The sequence below is a fragment of the Haliotis rubra genome, unplaced genomic scaffold (assembly GCF_003918875.1).
Source record: "Haliotis rubra isolate DU_JTF1 unplaced genomic scaffold, ASM391887v1 Scf44, whole genome shotgun sequence".
NCBI classification, from domain to species: Eukaryota; Metazoa; Mollusca; class Gastropoda; order Lepetellida; family Haliotidae; genus Haliotis; species Haliotis rubra.
Genome location: NW_025767124.1, coordinates 2,250,431 through 2,271,321, shown reverse-complemented (window position 1 = coordinate 2,271,321; position 20,891 = coordinate 2,250,431). Strand labels below are relative to the sequence as shown.

Here is a 20,891-nt window from a genome sequence, read left to right as displayed (position 1 = left end):
GCCAAATGACAGCTGTCATTATCACACAATCGTTATGTCTAATCTGAGTGAAAATGCTTTCAGACATTGTACTGTATTATGTCTTTCTTTGTGTGCCACATACATATTAGAGAACTGAAGATGTGTTATCTCCCTTGGGTGGGTACTTGCATCCTTATGTGGACTAGTACATATAAGCCTCATCCATGCTCAAGTTCTCAAGTACCTATCAGAGCCTACGTCACAGCTGGTTTGTTTTACTGCTTTATTGTGGATACAATGAATTTTGTGTAGCTGTTTTATTGCTAATGCAATATGGTAATGCTGCAATATGCTTAATCAGCAATTCTCAGCGGCAAGTTTGCCAAGTGATGCTAATAATTAGCTGTTTGTAATCCCTCCATTTCCTCTCCAGCACTGTGTTAGTGTGTATGTGTAACATTTCATGTGTGTGTGTGTGTGCACTTTTGTCAGCCTGGGTAACTTTCCTAGCGAGACTTGTTTGCTTCACTGTTTTATTTACAAAGCTTCATGTGAGATGTATCATATCCAATATCCATTGCTAGTGCCTGAAAATAATCTGCAGAATTTCTAGTGGTGATATGAACTAAAGGAAAAGTCTATTAAAGCTGCATATTGTTTTATGACTACTGGTATGAATTCACAGTATTTAGGGGCAGTGGGGTAGTTTAATGATTAAGGCGTTTACTCGTCACATGCTGAAGACCGGGTTCAATTCCCACATGGGTACAATGGGTGAAGCCCATTTCTGGTGTCCCCCATGGTGATATTGCTGGAATATTGCTAAAAGCGGCTTAAAACTAAACTCACTCAAAGTATTTAACTTTAAGATTGGTATTTCTTAAAATCTCAATGATTTGTAAAAGATCTGTCAGAATGAAAGAGTAAGGAGTTACAGTCTATGTCAGCAGATGCTCGTCAATTAACTACCAAATTCACCTTTACCATAATCATCATGTAGAGGGCATATAACAAATACCTTACTTGGTGAAAACTCACACAAAGGTTACTTTATAGTAATTAACTTTTACATATTTTATCCACTTCTCAATTAAACGATCCTCTGTAGGATTTCAATATGCTTTTATGCTACATTTTGAGCAAATCAGTAAAAATGTGTCGGCTAATTTTGCTCAATTTCAAATGTGCAGCAACATTCCACAGAGAATTCAAGTCCAACAAAACCGACATCGCACAAGTTGCTATCCTGTATAAACATGAAGCTGTATCTCTGACAATATTCTTGGCTGCACTGCTTATGGGTAAACTGCATGTCTCGATCTATGGATAGCTCTGTATGGGTTAATACGGTATCAGTGTTTTTCATATCATTAATGGAATACATGCAATTATTTCAAGGCTTTTAAGACCTATAGATGTGCCACAAACTGCTTGACAGGTTGATGAATGAAGAAAAATGATAAAATGCTCATTGACAAATATTGTCACGAAAACCACCTGTTAATCCATATTGAAGATGTATTAAAAATAAGCATATGGTATGTATAGTAAAATTATGTTAATTATTTGATATTCTTCTGATTAACAATATTAGAAATAATAAAGGGAAATAAACATTTTTGCTGTAATAATGGCCCATGGGTGTTTAGAAAATTGACGAAAGTGGGTACTTTTTAAAACTCAACATAACAATACTTTCACCATGAAGTGAAATTGAGGTTACTATTTTTTTAAATGCCTGGTCACAAGTTTGACTGTGTTTATTCCATTTTTAAAAATGAAACTTTTATAAATCAAATTTCTAGCATCAAAGAATTTTTTTGTTCTTATAAACGATAGTGGACTTTTAAGAAAATAAACTCTTTGGGATAAAAAGGTTTGGTGGTGAAATTTATAAGTCATGTCCCTAGAATGTAAAAAAACCCAGATATATTATTTTCTATCCCTCAAATGTACATATATATCTTAATGATCTTAAAAGAAATGGAATTATGACATACATTTGCCAACATTCTCCATCTTTAACAAGATACAGCTCCCCTCATCGCAAAAGTGTTATTAACTACTATATTTTGCCCAAATAGGCGCCTGCTTCCTGACCAACTTCAAAATCAGTTTTACTCCAAATAACTGCCTCTTCCTTAGACCCAAAATGTAGTTGACCGCCGTTATTTTCCTATTTATGTAACAGATTTGTTTCAGCAGATAACAGAAGCATAGACGGGTTATATTATTGCCTTGTAACTGTAATGGAATTGTTTGTTCTTTTGACATTTATCTTCGAAAGAATTTAACTTATTGTTTATGTTTTGAACAAGTACCCCTTTTGTCAATTTTCGAATTTTCTTGCTCTTGGCATTATGGCAAATACGCTAATTCAACACATAGGATTTTTAACATTTATCTTTACGAATTCTTAAAAAGGTAAACAGAAATTTCATCTATTTCAAAATCCATTGTCCTGCTGTGATACATGGCAAGCAATAAGAAATATTTTACAGACTTTTGCTCGTTTATATAGCGTTTAGATACTATCATGTTTAATATGTTTCCAAGATCTTTATCATCCTAAGAATTCTATATCCAAGACAAAGATGTGTATTGACAACATTATATTGGATGTGTGTATATGTTGACTATGACGATTTGTGCATGCTTGTTTCTTTAAGACTTCCGTTATTAAATCAAACCAAAGGTTAGTTGTTTATTTCACAATTCAATCCTCTTGATTTAAAGAGATTGTTTCCGACATCCTAATATATGCATGTTCTTTCCTTCTATTGTTTGTTTTATAGTTTTATACTAAATTTGTTATGCTTGACGTTATCATTCATATGTTTACACTTTTGTTTTCTCGAAACATTCTTGTGTTATTATTTAACATTGCTGTCTCCTTGGCAATATATGGGGTACGACTACTCATGTATGCATGCATTACAGGTTGTCACTCTGGCATTATGTGTTTTGAATATACATCTCAACTTTTATAAATAATTTATTTAGATATACATTTGACATGAGAATCTTGAGAATCTGTTTTCTGTATCATGGAATGATAAAAATATTCCCCCAAAAAGTGGAATATTGTACTTTAATATCTGTTCCTTACATTCCATTACCTGTAGTTTAAATGGGTGTAATATTTCACCGGATGATCAGTGTAATACTATGGACATGGTACAAGATTGATCTCACAAAATTTTGCTTTTATACAAAATTGTGTAAATATAGAGGGTAACATGAAAATGGTATGAAAATGAATTATAAAATGATTTCTTTTAATGTGTTAAAGTATGTATTATTTTTAGACTTATATAAACTCAAACCATTTGACCTATTCTTTCCTAGCAGTACTGGAAAATGTCTCTTCAGTATTAGAGTTCATACTTCATGTGATAGTAGTTTGTATCACAGCCATACTATATACAGTCAACTCTCGTTAATCTGACACTTGTGGTTGCAGAGAAATATGTCGGATTAACGAAAATATGAAAATGTCGGATTAATGTATTTGTGTGAAAATATCAACGTTTACCATTAGATTAAATTTACCATTACATGCGCTATGCCAGGGTGGTATCCTGTAACCATGGGTGACTGGTCAGAGGCGTCAAGGGACAAGCAGTTTCACAACATGTTCAACCTCCAGCTCATTTCTACCTGTTTTTGTCAGTCTGTGATGTGAATGGATTGTCTTGTGTGTTAGCTGCACATGTTCAGTAGTGTTAAGTGAGAGGGGCACCTGCCATCACTCCTCCCCAGCCTGAAACAATGAGGCTAGTTGCACTCTGTAGCAGATAGCTTTAAGTTGACATTTGTTGATTTTCTCAAAAGCCATGTGGCTATCATGGGACAAGAGTACATATGTAGAATTAAAACCGAACTGTATTCAGTAAATACAATTTGTGATTTAAGTGTATAGTGAAAAGTATTCTGTCATACATATGTATGAATGTAATGGTGGCTGAATGCCCTGTGGTTGTCTAACTTGAAAAGTGTCCTTCGCTTTCAATACATGTAGGGTAATATGAGTCATGTGTATTGTTCTAGCAGTAAGATACGACTCAGTTATGGAAAGCAGGACATTGGCTGCTGTAGCACTGAAACCATAGACAAATTGAGCAGTTCTGAACTATAAGTCATATGCTGTATAACTGAACGTCTTCTATATGGTAATGAGGTTTACTTATATGGTTTTTTGAGAAAATCTGTAATACAGTGCTGACCCTGTTCGTTACACGAGCTGACAATTACAGCTGATTAGAGATGAGTAACTTCAACCATATCCATTTGTCTTCTTGGTAAGAAGTAGTGTTGGGAATTGGTTAAAATCGCATAATTGATGATTGTTTCATTACAGCCGATCAATCATCGAAAAAATTGGTTAGCATCATTTTTCAAGTGTTTCAAACATTAAACCAGTAGTTCCAAAATCATTTGTGTTCGATTTTGAGAAAATGTGATCGATTGCTTGGTCGTTTGGTCACTGTGACCAATCTTCGATTATTTCAATTAATCGGAACACCACTAGTAAGAAGGTAGTTATTTTATATCAGAATTTAACCTGCTTATGGCAACTGTCCTCAAAATGTGAATGTGCCTGTTACTGTAGTGTGAGGACAGAGGTGGACAGTAAAGAAATCCTTGGAATAGAACAGTTTATTCTCTGCTTCAAAGGTTTGGACTATTCCAGTCAGGTAGTGGTGTTACTTATGGCACTGGTTGGGGAGGAGTATGTAAGAGAGGGCATATGCTGCCTTTCATAACAAGAGCACCTGTTACCATGCTCACAGGGCACATGCAACCTTGCTCACTTTCACCTGTAGCTTATACACACAATAAAATGTTTCCACTCTCACGATTCTGCTGTTTTCTTTACTTGAAGTTCAAATGGTATTTGTCACTCATTAGGGGTTTAATTTATGCTGTTGTTGATAGTTTTCGATTATTTATTTGTTTACACACATTATCTTTCAGTGATCACATGATTCTTAAGAAACTGTGGAGTGGGGGCATTGAATGTCACAGATTGCCATGTTGTCCAAGGTACAGTAATTTGCTGTGCAGAGTTATGCCCCTTGGGCATGCAAATTTCCAATGGTTCTGGGTTTGAATCCTGAGACACCCTGACTGATTCTTGGTTTGTCAGGACTAAAAACAACCTCTCTACTTCCACTGAAGTCTAAGATATGCATCACCTCAGGGTTTCCTCCAATATGAGGCTGACATGCACCACTGAAAATCAGTTCACATTAAACCAAACTCACTCACAAAAGAAGAAAAAACCCCGTAGTTCTTTGGTGTTTTTGCAAATTTCACATCTTTAAAGGATGACTAGTAGGTTAGGAACATTAATTTCTTGGAGTCTTGAAAATAAATTCAACCATGACTTGGAACGAGCTTGTAGTGGACATGAAATGTAACAGACAAAACCAACCTTGTGAAAAATATTGTTAATGCAAACAAGTGTTCCAGAATTGTTTGTGTTCGATTATGAGAAGACATGATCCATTTCTTGGTAAAGTCGGCTAAGGATGACATAAGTTGTTGCTAACAATTAATCACTGTTTTCCTGAGTTCAGGATTGATTATATACAGATCGCTCAAATCACAATAACAACTTGTGACTAAAACATTGTTCATAGGCATTTTGAAAATATATGTGTAGAAATGAGAGTAACGGTTTCTACAAAATTCAAGGTAAGTGTCTGAATAAATCATGGCAGAACAACAAAATAGAAATTGAGAGACTGCATTCCATGTTTTAGATTCATTCTTCTATATATGCAACTGTGACATCATCTTGTGCATCATGTGGCGTAATATAACAGTGTTAATGGGGGCCCTCAGGTGCCCTATTGTATGTGCACATACAGAAGTATAAACATAGATAATGGTTTTCATCATGAAATAATTTTAACCTCATGCTGCATTTTCTGTGCAAAATCCGTTTAGGTTATATTTTAGCATGTCTATCTCCAAATAAGTTTCCTTTTAGATACATAAAGAGATAGAAATTACAAGAAAAACAAAATAAACAATGTATTTGCTTTATTTTCTGTACATGGAGCTGTGAAGATGTCATGATTGAAGACAGCAACATGAACCAGCACTGGTTGACCTGGGACCGGTTCCACAAAGTTCTAAGATAATGTTAGTTAAAGTATAGGAGTCATAGTCACCTTAGTGCTAAGATCCCTTTGTGGAATGGGCCCTGGTTATTGAATGGTCACCGCTGACCGATCACTCCTTGTGACATCCACTCGCTGGTCAACAATAATTTTCAAACAGAAGCAATAACATGATCCTGAGAGTAGTTTGAGGGATACGCTGCATAAGTGTCACATGATATTCAGAAGCACTCCTGCATTGTGAATCCCCTTCTTACTTGGTTGCCCTGACAACACCACACACACCAAGGACTTTGGTCGAACGTTCTTTGCAATCCTCTTCACTCTTTTGTCTATTCTCTTCATATATCTGAAAACATGAGTTTCAATCTGATGAAAACGAGCAACACTTAGTGTATTAGTAAATGGAGGTGACATGAGTAGCATCATTCAATTTGTATAAGGGGTGGTGGGGTAGCCTAGTGGTTAAGGCGTTTGCTCATCACGCTGATGACCCAGGTTCGATTCTTCACATGGGCACAATATGTGAAGCCCATTTCTGGTATCCCCTGCTGTGATATTGCTGTTGTATTGATTGCTGATTGGTGCTTGCCTGTACTAGTCTGGACTAGTGCCAGGCTTATAGTGCATGCCAGACAATGGAGATATGTACCATGCTGCAGCTTAACATAGACACCACACTCGGATAGCAGATAATCGCTCAGTCAATTCATCTAGTTAATGTCAGCAATTATCTTTGGGTTCAGGAGACTAATCGATATTCATTAAAAATGAAACATGAAATTGAACTTTAGAAAGTATGTTTCTTATTGAAATGTTTGTTAAATCAAGACATAGACAACTGATGCCGATTCCTGACTGGTAAAACTGCAGTGAAAACAACATACTCCTGTGTCTGATGTAAATATCCTCGATCCTCTTGATTATACTATTAGTCAGTGCCTGTTTCGTTTGCACAATATTATGACACTGAGGTTTATGTGGTGGCGCGTGGTCCTGTGCTCAAAGCTCAGGTCACAAATCAGTGAAGTTAAGCAGTGTCGAGCTCGGAGAGTCCTTGGATGGGTGGCCGTGTTTGGCAGCTTGACTCTGAGATTTTCTAGGACTTGAGTCCTGCCCCACAACGAAGCACATGTGACACATGTGGTCTCACCTTAGGCTAATGAGTTTGTTCAAAATTGTCTCTGTTCACCCAGCAGGAAAATGGGTACCCGGTGGAAAAAAGTCATATGACTATAACCTTCTAGCGCCTAACAAGCAGCTTGGGTTATCCGGGGTAATAATGTGCTGTGCCTTGATTGTTAGCGCGCTATGAGAGCATACCTAGTGTGGAGTTTGGCGCTATATAAATGGACACATTATTATTATTATTATTATTATTTATGGTAGGGTTTACGATAACTGATTATCGACCTCTGATCTACATATTGTGAGCGATAACCAGAAATACACCCACACAGATTAAGCTGATGAGGTGGATAGAAAAATGCCAGGCAGTGTAACAACAAATACCATTTTTAACATCTTTTAGGTTTGCGTGGTGGGCGATCTGGCTAAGGCGCCAGGCTAGTAATCCAGCAAGGTTGAGGTGTTGGGATCGAGCCCACCTGTGACTGGGTGTAAAAACCTTGGAGTCAACTTTGTGTGCAGACTCTTTCAGTGTTGTCACAACCCCTAGTGTACAGTACACAACCCTGTGTACTTAAAAAAAACCACGAATCCGTTGGTATATGACCAGATGGTGGCCGTATGAATACGTGCAAACACCTAGTTGAGGGTACAGCAACGTGCAGTAAACTGGGACAAAATACTGTGACTATGTGTCCCAGTCCACCCAGCTGTGAAAGGGCACCTCGTTAGGATGAGAAAGGCACAATAACTCGGTTCGCCTAGTGGCTGCAAGAGTTGTATACTCCCCAGGGAGTTGAGATTGATAATACGATGTGCCCTTGAGATTGACATCCAATGATCGAGGGAAAAAATACCAGTGCCTTGAGCATGCACTAGTTGCCTTGATATGCGCGCTATATAAATATCCTTATTATTATGACCAGGGGATTGAAGCATGGCCCTCGACTTGCCTAGCAGACGTAATATCCACCATACCACAGAGGCATTCAACGAAATGGACCAGAACATAGGGACAGTTACAAACTGAACGAGGTCATGTAATGGCTGAATCGTCTCCCATGTAACTCTGAGATACCTACAGTTAAATTTCTGACTGAGTGAGATGGGTGTGATGCCACTTTGAACAATATTTTCCACAGTCAGTTTAATCTGTGTCAAAGATCGTTGCCACTTAGAGGAAATACGAATAATGATAATAGTGTTACCCCTATCAAAACTTGAGCAGTATAAATAACCAGTTCTTAAATCATACTTAATGTTGGAACATTTTGACATATTCAGTTTTGCTTCTAACCTTAATCAAGTCCTCGCTTTTCTTTTCCCCTTCCTCCTCTTTCTCATTGGCAGAATCTCCAATTTCTGATTTCCCCACAGATGCTGCTGTTTCTTCCTCCTCCCCTGACTCTGCTATTGCCTTCTCCTCCCCCGTGTTTGCAGTTTCTATTTTCTTCCTATGATTCAGTGCATGCAGCTGCACCCACACAAAGTCCTGCTTCTGTACTGCCTGTGACGCTGCCACCGTTCTGGCTTTGTCCGATGTCTCGGCAGAACAACACACGGACACATCTGACAGGTGTGTTGACAGCGTATCCGACTTATCAATAACTGTAGCTGTAAATGCCAATAACTGATTACTGTAAATATTAAAACTGATGCAAGACTGAATAAAAAGCGAAAAATGGGAATGGTCCTTTAAATTTCTCAATTATGTTTAAAAAATTACTTCACATGATGACATCACTTTTGGATAGCGAAAATACCACATGAAATATATAAAACAACTTTCTTTTTCATGTCACGGTATATTGAGCAGCAGTTTTAAAAAGTATTTACCAGTAACAATATGTTTGAATATAAGAAACTGCATAATGTTGACAGCATGTCCGATTTGTCAATGACTGCAGCTGTAAATTACACGTGATCTAAATTTTCCAGGTTTTCAACATTGTTCCAAGTGTATCTATTGAATATGAATAAAATGGAATTATTGATGACGGTGAAAATATTAAACAATGGTTTGCCTCGTGATGACATTTGGCATGCATAACACTAAATCTTTCAATCACTTGATTGTCTGGTCCAGACTGGATTATTCACAGACCCGCCATATAGCTGGAATATTGCTGAGTGCGGCATTAAACAACAATTAAACTAAAACCTTCAAATGTTGTATATCCATTTTAAATTCAATGGCAGGAAATCTGAGATCCTGGTAACCATGGAAATAAGTCCTGATATTAGTGTAGGTTTACAAACGTGTGAACCCTGGAGATGTAGAGGATGGGAGTAAATGCCTTATCAGTCTAGTATCTTCAAGTAAAGGCAGCGTTTAAAATTCCCGCCTGCCCGACCGTCCGGAACGGTCTATTTCATTTCGGACAGTTAAATTTCAAAAGTAGCCTGTCCGGTGGCTTGGGCGATATTTTTACCCTAACAGTAAATATTTCATTATATCAAACAGGTTCTCTTGTCGCCAGTTTGAAGTCTTTACGGTATTATGATGATTATGTTAAACTCTTTACGATTGGACAGTTCATGTTACGATAACCAATCACAACACATGTACTTTCAGTTTACCTAAACTCGGTGCACTACCTGTTAGTGCTATGGTTTGTTTTTTATTGTTGAAAACCGGACAGGCAAGTTTGTATCCGGACTGTTAATTTTTTAAAGTTACCAGTCCGGCTTTCTAGCTTGTAATTTTGGGAGTTTTAAACACTGGTATAGTGCCTGTAAGTCTCGCGAGGTGCTACTTCCGGTACTAAGCTGGCCCCTGGCTCCCTTTGCGTGCACCAACTTGCGATATGCAAGACAGGGCCCAGCTTACTTCCGGTACCGGATTTCTGGTGACAAGCTTATATTCAAGAACAAGTTCTGGTTGTGTATTTACAAGTGTACAACCATGCTTGGATGTCACAGCTGTTGACAGTCGTAATAGTTGGCTAATTTGGGAATGGTTAGATCAGAAATGTTATTCCTGCAAGGATTATCGGTTCCTTACTGTCAATGGACCATGAGACCATTTGAAACGGTATGAAACGTTGTTTGTCACCGGAAGTAGTAAGGTCTCGCGAAGTGCCGTGACTTACCCTGCCATATTCATCACGAATGACAACCTACCTGTCTTCTTGTCATCCATAATCAAACTCAGGAAATTTTTGTAGCATGACTTATTTTGTTGGAAGAACAATCGTCTCTTGTCCATCACCTGGGTGGCTGTCTCCACCTCTCCAGTCACATCATTGGCCACTCCATCTGCTGAGGGAGCTGCGTCTATCACAGACCGTGTTGCATCCCCGAAATCTAAACCTGTCGTCAGTGTATACCAGCACATATATTAAAAGTGAAAGATTCTTTGTTGGTTTAGCATCATGCTTCATTAGGTAGCCAGTACATGACTGTGAGGAATTAATACAGAAAACATCTCTTCCTACACCAAGTTTGATTGTTTTCACACTTGTTGGCACTGAAATACACCTTGGCCAGAATAGTGTCCAGGTGAATGAATAGTGTTTTATGCCTCAGTCAATTTCAATGCAACCATTTACTCTGATGCAGTTCCTCTTTACATGAAAAGCCATGGACACCGCAAGAATTTATCTCCAGCAAACTTTCTAATCAGCTAATTGATGCTGATGTTCTCAAATTCTCAGTGTAATTAAGAAAAGTATTCTGGCAATCTTGTGAAAGCTCAACTTGAAACAGCCCTGACCTTTCTGCAGTTTAAGCCGGACGAGTTCCATGGCGGCACGGGCATCTTCCACCGAGCAGTGGCCTGATTCCCCCGCCTGTATGTCCTGCCTGAATGATACAAAATGATGTGATGTTGCGATGCAATATAATGAAATAAATGATACAATGAAGCAAAAGGTTCCAGATCTCTGAAATTCTGCCAACCACCTACTGATAATGTTTCATAATATGGCAGCCACAGTGGCCTGTTCACGATCAGATCGGAAGTATGGCATCTTTACAATGCAGACTTATTTAATAATACTCAAAGATTTTTCAAAGAAAGGAATTAAAAAATATAACAAACCATCCTGTTTGACTTTCAGTATCATTTGATTCGAATACCTGCTGATTTTGTCCTTTTGTTGTCAGTCCTCCCTGCATTTGGATACACCACGTTTCTCCATCACCCACGAATATATATAAGGCTATGTGTTACAGTTGTTAATTGTCTGTTTGCAGTAAGCTAATGAAATGATGCTGAGTACAACTCATTGATGTCCAAAGAGCCCTGTACAATGTGTAATCCCTTCCATGTGTAGAGAAGAAAGATACAAGGCTATGGTACATTGGACAAGTTGGTCAGAGCACCCATAGAACCAGGCAATGACTTCGATCAAAATTGAGGTGAGGTGAGGTGAGGTGAAATTGGATTTAACATCGTGCTTGAGAATATTTCGCTCATATGATGTTTAATGCATGCGTGTGTATGTGCAATATTCCAGCTTGTACTAGCCCAGACTTAAGCTGGTTTTATAGTGCTAGCTCACTGAGATACCATGCCGCAGTGAAGCATGAATACCCCACTCAGACACAGTATACTGACTCCGAGCCGACCAGTCCTTGTTGTACCCATTAATGCCGAGCGCCAGGCAAGGACCAACAAGTACCATATTTTAACGTCTTTTGGTATCACGCGGTCGGGGTCGATCAAAATTGAACCTTCACTGGAAAGTATTATTTGTTTGTTTGATGTTTAATGCTGCCTCTCAGCAATATTCCAGCTATATGGCAGTGGTCTGTAAATAAGCTTGCTGGGATCTGTCAATCCAATGATCAACATCATGAGCATCGAACGGGATATGATGACGTGTGAACCAAGTCAGCGAGCCTGACCAGCCAGTCCCACTAGTCGCCTCTTATGACAAGCGTGGGTTGCTGGAAACCAATTCTAACCCGGATCTTCACGGGTTCACTGGAAAGTAAGGCCATGGAACATTGTTCAAGTTAGTAGGAGCTTATGTGGAAAGTAACACTATGTATGCAAGGGTGATGGAGTGAGTGAGTCAGTTTAGTTTCATGCCGCTTATAGCAATATTCCAGCAATAACACACCAGAAATGGTGATGGATGGACATGTAGACAAGACTGTGAAATAGTGACGATGACAGTTTGAGGTTACTGAACATACTTGAGGAAGTGAGCTGCAAGGACCTTGAGACCAGTCTTCTTCCACTTGATGCCAGACATGTTGTATATGACACTTGTATCGATCACATAGGGGTGGAACATCTGAAACATGTAACCATGGAGATTCGTGTCAGCTTCAGTCAGCAACATGGCAGCTCATCTTCCATAGAAATAATTTCATGCACATATTAGGAAATTTGTTTTAAACTTTAAAGAAGGCATTTTATTTTTATAACTTGAATGTTCATGACAATTATGTACACAAACTGTTATAACGTCTTGCTGATTGTGGTCATGACTGGTGCATAATTTGGTAAAATTATAAATTATTTGTTTGTTTGTTGTTTAACACCACACTCAGCTATATGGTGATGTTCTGTAAATAATCAAGTCTGTACCAGACAATCCAGTAATCAACATCATAAGCATCAATCTATGCTGTTGGAATACGATCACATGCGTCAACCAAGTCTGTGAGCATTACCAACTAATCCTGTTAGTCACCTCTTACGACAGGCATGGGCTGCTGAAGACCAAATCTAACTCGGATCTTCATGGGTCAAGAAAAAATCTTCTGAGTTTGGGCTTTAGCAATATTCCAGAAGGTAAAATGGACGATTTGATAATGGGGCATAATAGCAAATTGTGGGGCTACAACTGGATACTTATCCAGGGTAAAGTGTACCTTGAGTGCAAGAAGATCCCCATTGAGTGACTGCCCCACCCAAATGGCATCCGAGGGCAGGAGTTTCTTCAGATGTTTCTGAACATCCTTCAGCCGAGTCTTCACCGGCACCAACATCTTCTTGGTGATGCCACTGTATCTAAACACAGCACAGCAACCAGTTACTATGGTTACCAGCAATATATATATGTGATTGTATTTTTGTTTGTGCCCATTTCTTTCACTTGTGTGACAGATAATCTCACAACTTTAAGACAAATTCTGGATTCCATTCATTAGCTTCAATATTAAAATCAATATAGTTTTTCAAGACAGATTAAAAAATATCTAAACCAACCCTTGGGGATCAAATTGGATAACATTTTAAAAAAGGTTCAAAACAAGATTCAGGTTAACCGCTTCTACCAATGTTCTTGTCAAATATAAATTGTTCAAAATGGCTATGAGGCTGTTTTCTTGACAGATGCTTACTGGGTGAGGTAGTTTGTGATCCTGTTGAATGGTTTGACCAAGGTGTCATACACAGTCTCTAACTTCTCATTGATCACTGATACTCTTGTCAACTCGTTCTCTCTGGGCGGTCGTGAGACACTGAAAGTCACAACACACTACTGGTACATCATCCCTGTACACAAATCTCCTTGAAAAAAGCTTGTAACAAAATACCCATGCAATTTTTTTCTTGAAACTGGACATTATTGTTATATGGCATCCGTTGACAATATAAAGCGGCAGCCAAATATAGATATCTAAGCTTCAGAAATATTTGCACATCGTACTTTAACCTGAGACAGAAAGCTAACAACTGTACATCTGTTTAGTCTTACCATTTCACAATCTATAGCAAATAGTGGGCTTTTATTTGTCACAGATTTGTAACTCGTACAGCTGAACTTGAAATCCTTGTATCGATCTGAAATATGTAAATATGTTCATGAACCTTGTGGGGTTGCTAAAATAACACCCCATGAAAAATATTTCAGTTATGCATAAACAATGAGATTCCAGTGCCAAAGTCATTTTACAATTGACATACTATCACAATGGTAAAAATACCTGCAAAGGTGACTATTTCTGATATACATGTACAACAGTCAAACTGCCTGCAAAGGTCACTCTGTCACTGAGATACTATTACAAAAGTCACAATGCATGGTAAAAGCACAATACTTTCTTAGGGACCATTCATAATGTGTGTGTGTGTGTGATATGATTATGATGATGATTCACCCATTCTGTTCTGTGGATGTAGGGGTGGAGGGGGGGTCTCATCAATTTTGTACATGAAAATATTAAAAATTAAGCTTAAAAAAATAAGGGGAAGGGGATGGGGGTCATTGATTTTGTACATGATATACAAGTGGGGTCAGTTACATGCTTCTGCATAAAAATCATCATCACCTCACCCCCACCCAGCCCCTTGCCATAAATTATGAACAGTCCCTTTAAGATAAAATTTTAGTAGTGTTCATAATGTAGGCTGCAGTGCCGACCTTTCAGTGTGTTCACAGGCATGGGGTAGCCATCCTGCATCATCTGCATGGGATTTAGGAGCAGGCTGGTCCTATCAAAGTCTGGCACCGGCGTCGGTGTAGGCGTGTCTGGTACTGTGATGCCCAGGGATTGCTGCAGCTGCAACTGGGACTTGTGCACCCCATCAATATGATTCTTCAACTTAATTCTTCCCTCCTCGTCATTCACTAAAAATCAAGTGAAAAAGGTTGTGGTATCACATACATACATATTCCTTACAAATAGTGATAACATATACGGCACACACCAACCAATTCTACTCTAGATGTAAACTGTGACAATATCATGGCACCCTGTAAATAACTGAGTGAGTCAGTGAGTATGGTTTTATGCCACTTTTAGCAATATTCCAGCAATATGGCTGGGGACACCAGAAATGGGCTTCAAACATCGTACCCATGTGGGGAATCGACCCCGGGTCTTCGGCATGACAAATGAACGCTTTAACCACTAGGCTACCCCACTGCACCATTTTAAAGTCTTACAAACCATTGCTGGACGCCTGGTTGTGCTGACCGCCATGCCGGTGTAGTGGAAGGTCGCCCGAGACCGGATCCCCACTGCACCACTTTAAAGTCATACCAAATTGCTGGAGCGTTAAAATATGGTACTTGTTGGTCCCCTGCCTGGCGATCCGGCATTAATGGGTACAACAAGGACTGGCTTCGCATTAATGGGTACAAGGACTGGTCAGCTCTGAGTCAGTATAATGTCTCTGAGTGGGGTATTCATGCTTCACTGCGGCATGGTATCTCAGTGGGCTAGCACTATAAAACCAGCTTAAGTCTGGGCTAGTACAAGCAGCCACACATACACATACACATACACACGCATGCACGTCATCATATGAGTGAAATATTCTCAAGCACGACGTTAAACCCCATATCACCTCACCTGACCTGGTTGTGCAATGGCCAGGCTACTCAAAGTGACACCCATTCCTAATTCTAGTGTTTGTTTGTTGTATATTCCAGCCATATTGACAATAGCCTGTAAATAACTAAGTCTGGACAAGGCGACAGATGAGTCATTGATGTTTTCGGAGTAATCAGTGAGTAAGTGAATTTAGTTCTATCCCGCTTTTAGCAATATTCCAGCACCAGAAGAGGGTTTCACATATTGAACCCATGTGGGGAATCAAACTGGGTCTCCAGATTGACAATCAAACAATTTAACCACTTGGCTACCTCATTGCCCCTCCCACGTAATCAGAGCTAGATGACAGGCAAGGCAATTAGCCATGTCACAAAATCTGACCATGTGATTCAGACACCTTGTTTTGTAAGTGAGTGAGTGAGTGAGTTTAGTTTTACGCTGTGCTCAGCAATATTCCAGTCTATATAATCGAGTCTGGACCAGACAATCCAGTGATCAACAGCATGAGCATCGATCTGCGCAATTGGGAACCGATGACATGTGTCAACCAAGTCAGCGAGCCTGACCACCTGATCCCGTTAGCAGCCTCTTACAAGCATGGGTTACTGAAGACCAATATTCTAACCTGGACCTTCACGGGTGATTGTAAGTACAGGTTACCAGGGACTTGTTTTAACCCAGAATCCTGACAGGGGCCAACTTTTGTATGCTCCCATGACAAGCACGAGGTACTGGTGGCCTACACTAACGAATATATATAATTTGATTGAAGGAGACCAGAGATTCTGAACCTGGGGAAATCTAGACTTCATTTAGGGCTTTAGCATTGAGGGAGGGCTAGGCTGTAGGGAAAATAATATGATTCAGGGACTGTGAGACAGACTACTGGTGACCAGCTGAGTCTCACAAATATCCAGCTCATTAAAGCACAAACAACATAACGGGATGGAGCAGGCTGTAAACATGACACAATAACACAGGACAACTAACTCACTGGCTTTAGACTTGATGGTGGCCCTGCTGACGGGGACATGGAAGACATCCTCCATTACTGAGCTGCCATATTGGTAGGGGGAGATCATCTCTGTAAACTGAGAAAACAAATTCACATCAATAAGTAACTAAGCAAATATTTTTATGCCCAGGTTACTATTCATGTAAGTATACAACTAATATTCCACTAAGATACTAACTTCTTCTTAAAGGACAAAAAGAGGTCAAAAGGAGTGATCACTGTGTAACTTGAGCTTGTGTGAATGTGAGGGACTGAGCTGAGGTCTTTAAACAGACATAAAGATGTTTGAGACAGTTACATTTAAACTAACTACACATCAAAATTTATTTGAGAATTACGTGTTGAAAGTATATACTATCAACCTAATAACAAAAAGAGGAAGCATGTTCAAGCTTGGTAGATCCATAAAATGTCAAAATCAAGTCTTCAGCCATAGTTTTTCTTACTATATCAAATGTTTTCTTCATAAAGGGAAAGCACTCTTGGTGTTCTTCTAGATCGTTAGAGCTGAGTTGGTCTATCACTATGACAACCACTGATGCCACCTTCCTTGGTCGTGCCAACTTACACCATCTGCAGAAACAAAGCAAGATAAACCAGGAAGTGGAAACAACATTTGCTGAACATGCTTTACCAACCTGATAATAATCAGAAGTAGTAAAGGTGAAAACCTGTTAAGATCCGGGTTAGAATTGATCTTCAGTATCCCATGCTTGTCGTAAGAGGCGACTAACGGGATTGGGTGGTGAGACTCGCTGACTTGGTTGACACATGTCATCGCATCCTAATTGTGTAGAACGATGCTCATGATGTTGATCACTAGATTGTCTGGTCCAGACTCGATTATTTACAGACCGCCGCCATATAGCTGGAATATTGCTGAGTGGGCGTTAAACAACAAACCAACCAACCAAAGAAAAGGTGAAAAGTGTCATTCTAAGAATGTGTTACTAGTAAAGCCATATTGATCTTATTGATCTTGTTCCTGGGAACATAGCCTCTAAATGTAACTATAATCTTCGTAACTCTGATGATGTCTCACTTCTTTTCTCATGATTAAAATTTTCGTATGATTTGTATTTTCCATCCACAATTAGAATGTGGAATGAACTTCCAGTTGAAGTGAGAAAAAAGGTGTCATTGAATTCTTTTAAATCTAATATTGTTATAAAACATAAAACTGCTCCTCAATACTTTGATTTTGGACCGAGAATCACTAATATTATCCTTACAAAACTATGTTACACGTGTAGTCAATTGAAGTATGATCTATTCTGTGCTGGTATAAGAGATAACCCAAGTTGTTCTTGTGGAAATGTTTGTGAAAATTCTTATCATTAACCTATTTGACTGTCAATTATATACGGTACAGAGAGAACTACCATGATGACTAATTTATGCAGTGTTACCAATGTGAATATAAACTATGAGTTACTATTACATGGCAATGCAGATCTGACTGTTCACATAAATCAAAACATATTTAAAATTGTTCAAACATATATTTGTCAATCAAAACGATTTTCTTAATTGTTGCAATTGTTCCACTCTTTCCCATCGTTCTGTTCTTCTCGGGGGCAGTGGGGTAGCCTAATGGTTAAAGCGTTGGTTCGTCACGCCGAAGACCCGGGTTCGAATCCCCACATGGGCACAATGTGTGAAGCCCATTTCTGGTATCCCCCGCCGTGATGTTGCTGGAATATTGCTAAAAGCGGCGTAAAACCAAACTCAGTCAGTCAGTCTGTTCTTCTCTGTCCATTTTGTAGAATGAATGTAAATAATACTATGTAAAAACTATGGAGAGGGTGTTCTAAGTTGTAAAACTTGTACCCAATCCTTTTCTCATGAATAAAATATGTTTAAAACAAACTTGTAAAGCCAAAGAAACTGATGGGGGTGTGAGATGAAAAGGGGGGTAACCTCGCATTCAAGGTTACATTGCTTATGTTGCGGCCCTCTTGCCTGTGTGTGTATGTGTGTGTGTACGTGCATGTATTTGCTTGTACTAGTCGTGACTTATGCTGGGCCAGTCAAGGTACCATGCTGCAGTTTAATATGGACATGCCACTTAGACACAGCACACCAACTCCAAGCCAAACAGTCGTTGTTTTGTCTCTTTTATCATGTTCCAGACACCAGACAAGGTAACAGAAATTATCATTGGTAACATATTTTGGTAACATTGGGCAGGGGATCGAACAAGTGAGTGTGAGTTCAGCTCTCTCGACAGATAGACCATGGTGGCCATCAAATTTGATGGTCACAAGGCAGTCAACAAAATACATAGATGGCGACTTATTAATGCATTAATTCTGACATCGCACAATCCATCATTTATGATTAAGACTGACTGACTGAGTATGGTTTTACGCCATTTTTAGCAATATTCCAGCAATATCACGGCAGGGGTCACCAGAAATGGGCTTCACAAATTGTACCCATGTGCAGAATCGAACCCGGGCCTTCGGCGTGACGAGCGAACGCTTTAACCACTAGGCTACCCCACCGCCCCTTATGATTAAGAATGTGTATGATGAAGATAAAAGTGTTGTTGTCACAAACAACAGATTAAGGGACTCCCTTGATTATGGTGGTGTGTGGTCCTGTGCATATGGCTCAGATCACAGATCAGTTGAAGTTAAGCAACGATGAGCGCAGAGAGTCCATGGAAGTTGGATGGGTGACTGTGTTTGGCAGCTTGACTCCTTAGAGCAGAGACCATATAATAGATCTATTATATGGTCTCTGCTGAGAGTTTCTAGGACTTGAGTCCTGCCCCCACACCTTAATTTTTTCAAAATTGCCTCTGTTCACCCAGCAGAAAATGTCATGTGACTATTAACCTTCTAGTGCCTCACACGCAGCTTGGGTTATCCGGGGTAATAATAATCAGAATGTGATTCAGCGCCATTGAGCACTGTATGTGGAAACTAGGCGTTATACAAATCCATTATTATTATTATAATACTAATAGCGTAATACCTCAATGGCCTCACTTTATTTCTAACAATGGCTACCACAGCAGATTTTGGCATCTTAATGAAGCAACAAAGCCAACCACAATTGGATACAAAGAGAGAATCCATGTGTTCTTGTATAAAGCTGCATACCTTGGGTAGTATTTATATGAGTCAGGCAACAAAGCAAAGGTCAACAAATGTTGCAAATCCAACATAAACAAGGGAGGTAACTCCTCGTCTGCTTTAATGGGCACGTGTTTGTTTCTTTGTTGTTCCAGCAACTCCTTGAGTGTCAGATACAGAGCTGGCCATTCCTGTAGGAGACAATAACTTTGTATGAGGCTTTCAGAAGATGTAATTTCTAAGGCAGTTCTAAAAGTAAGTATGTAAAACTAAGAAACACAACTTATGCAAACAATGGGGACAAGAACAAAATTCTTGTTTACCACAGAACTTATCAAAAGTGAGTGAGTTAAAATTTATAGTCACATCGGCAATATTTCAGCCATATTGTGACTTAAAAAGTTATAAATTAACAATAAACACAATTACATTATAAAACACCTGTTGACAAAGGACAGTAAAACAACTAGATTACCACAGGAATAAATTTAAGACTAGTAATTAAATCTAAAAAAAATATTTTACCTATAAAATGACAGTACAATATAAAAACCGGCCATAGATTGCCAACAACTGAAGGTAGATCACCACACTAGGGACCATGGGGACTTACAGTACATTTGCTTACTTATCAAAAGCTTCATTATTAGGCTTGAATATACTTCTTATGAAAGGGAATAAAAAAATGGATAAGCTCTGGACAGACAATTTTTTAAAGATAACATTTAAACCACTGGATGACCTAAATGGCTAACATCTAGTTGACTGGGAAATTGTCTGTACAACAGGGTTTATACAAAATGTCATAGTATACCGCTGTATCTTTCTTTTCTGGTTTGCTTAATCTTCTTTTTTCTTTCAATCTTTGTTTCTTCAGTTTGTGAAGTAGTTGCTTCCTCTTCCCCATTAAATCTGAAAGACTGCTACCTTCTGTGACTTTGTTAGGCGATGAACCATCTTGCATCTCACTTTCAGTCATCTTTATCTGGAAATACTTTCATGAATAAATCTGCGGAGGAGCTCACTAGGCTCAAACTGTCTTTGAGGAGTGAAAATGTATGCAGGAGCGAAATGTATGGTTGTAATAAAACATATTAGCAATATTTCGGTTTTATTCAGGCTAGTAATAGGCACTTACTAATATCCATAAACCATCCACTCTGTGCACTTTTAGCCATTAGCAGCAGTATCATTACTCTCAAGGCAATTTATTGTAAAGTGTATATCTACTATAATTTAGTCTAACAGTCAGGTCATAATTATCATGATTATAGTCAAAATATCATGATCAAACCCTACTGATATAATGCCTAAGGACACAGTTTCAAAACTTAT

The 20,891-nt window shown here is 38.8% G+C and overlaps 1 protein-coding gene across 1 annotated transcript; it reads right to left on the bottom strand.

The window, feature by feature from the left end:
• Positions 1-5,997: 5,997 nt before the first annotated feature.
• Positions 5,998-20,535, bottom strand: LOC124289400 (RNA exonuclease 5-like). The gene is made up of 13 exons (XM_046726022.1): positions 20,371-20,535; positions 19,584-19,747; positions 16,920-17,046; positions 16,453-16,549; positions 14,559-14,749; positions 13,877-13,887; positions 13,521-13,640; positions 13,050-13,188; positions 12,366-12,466; positions 10,936-11,024; positions 10,344-10,532; positions 8,518-8,834; positions 5,998-6,443 (listed from the first exon to the last, which is right to left on the bottom strand). Exons 1-13 carry the CDS (start codon positions 20,533-20,535, stop codon positions 6,303-6,305), a joined length of 1,851 nt encoding a protein of 616 aa, XP_046581978.1. The 3' UTR covers positions 5,998-6,302.
• Between the last annotated feature and the right edge of the window lie 356 nt (positions 20,536-20,891).

Coding starts and splice junctions, on each gene's coding strand:
- LOC124289400 (XM_046726022.1), bottom strand. CDS start 20,535: ATGACTGAAAGTGAGATGCAAGATGGTTCATCGCCTAACAAAGTCACA. Junction 17,047..19,583: donor TCATATAAATACTACCCAAG/GTATGCAGCTTT, acceptor TTGTTTCTGCAG/ATGGTGTAAGTTGGCACGAC. Junction 10,533..10,935: donor CCGGCTTAAACTGCAGAAAG/GTCAGGGCTGTT, acceptor CACTGACGACAG/GTTTAGATTTCGGGGATGCA.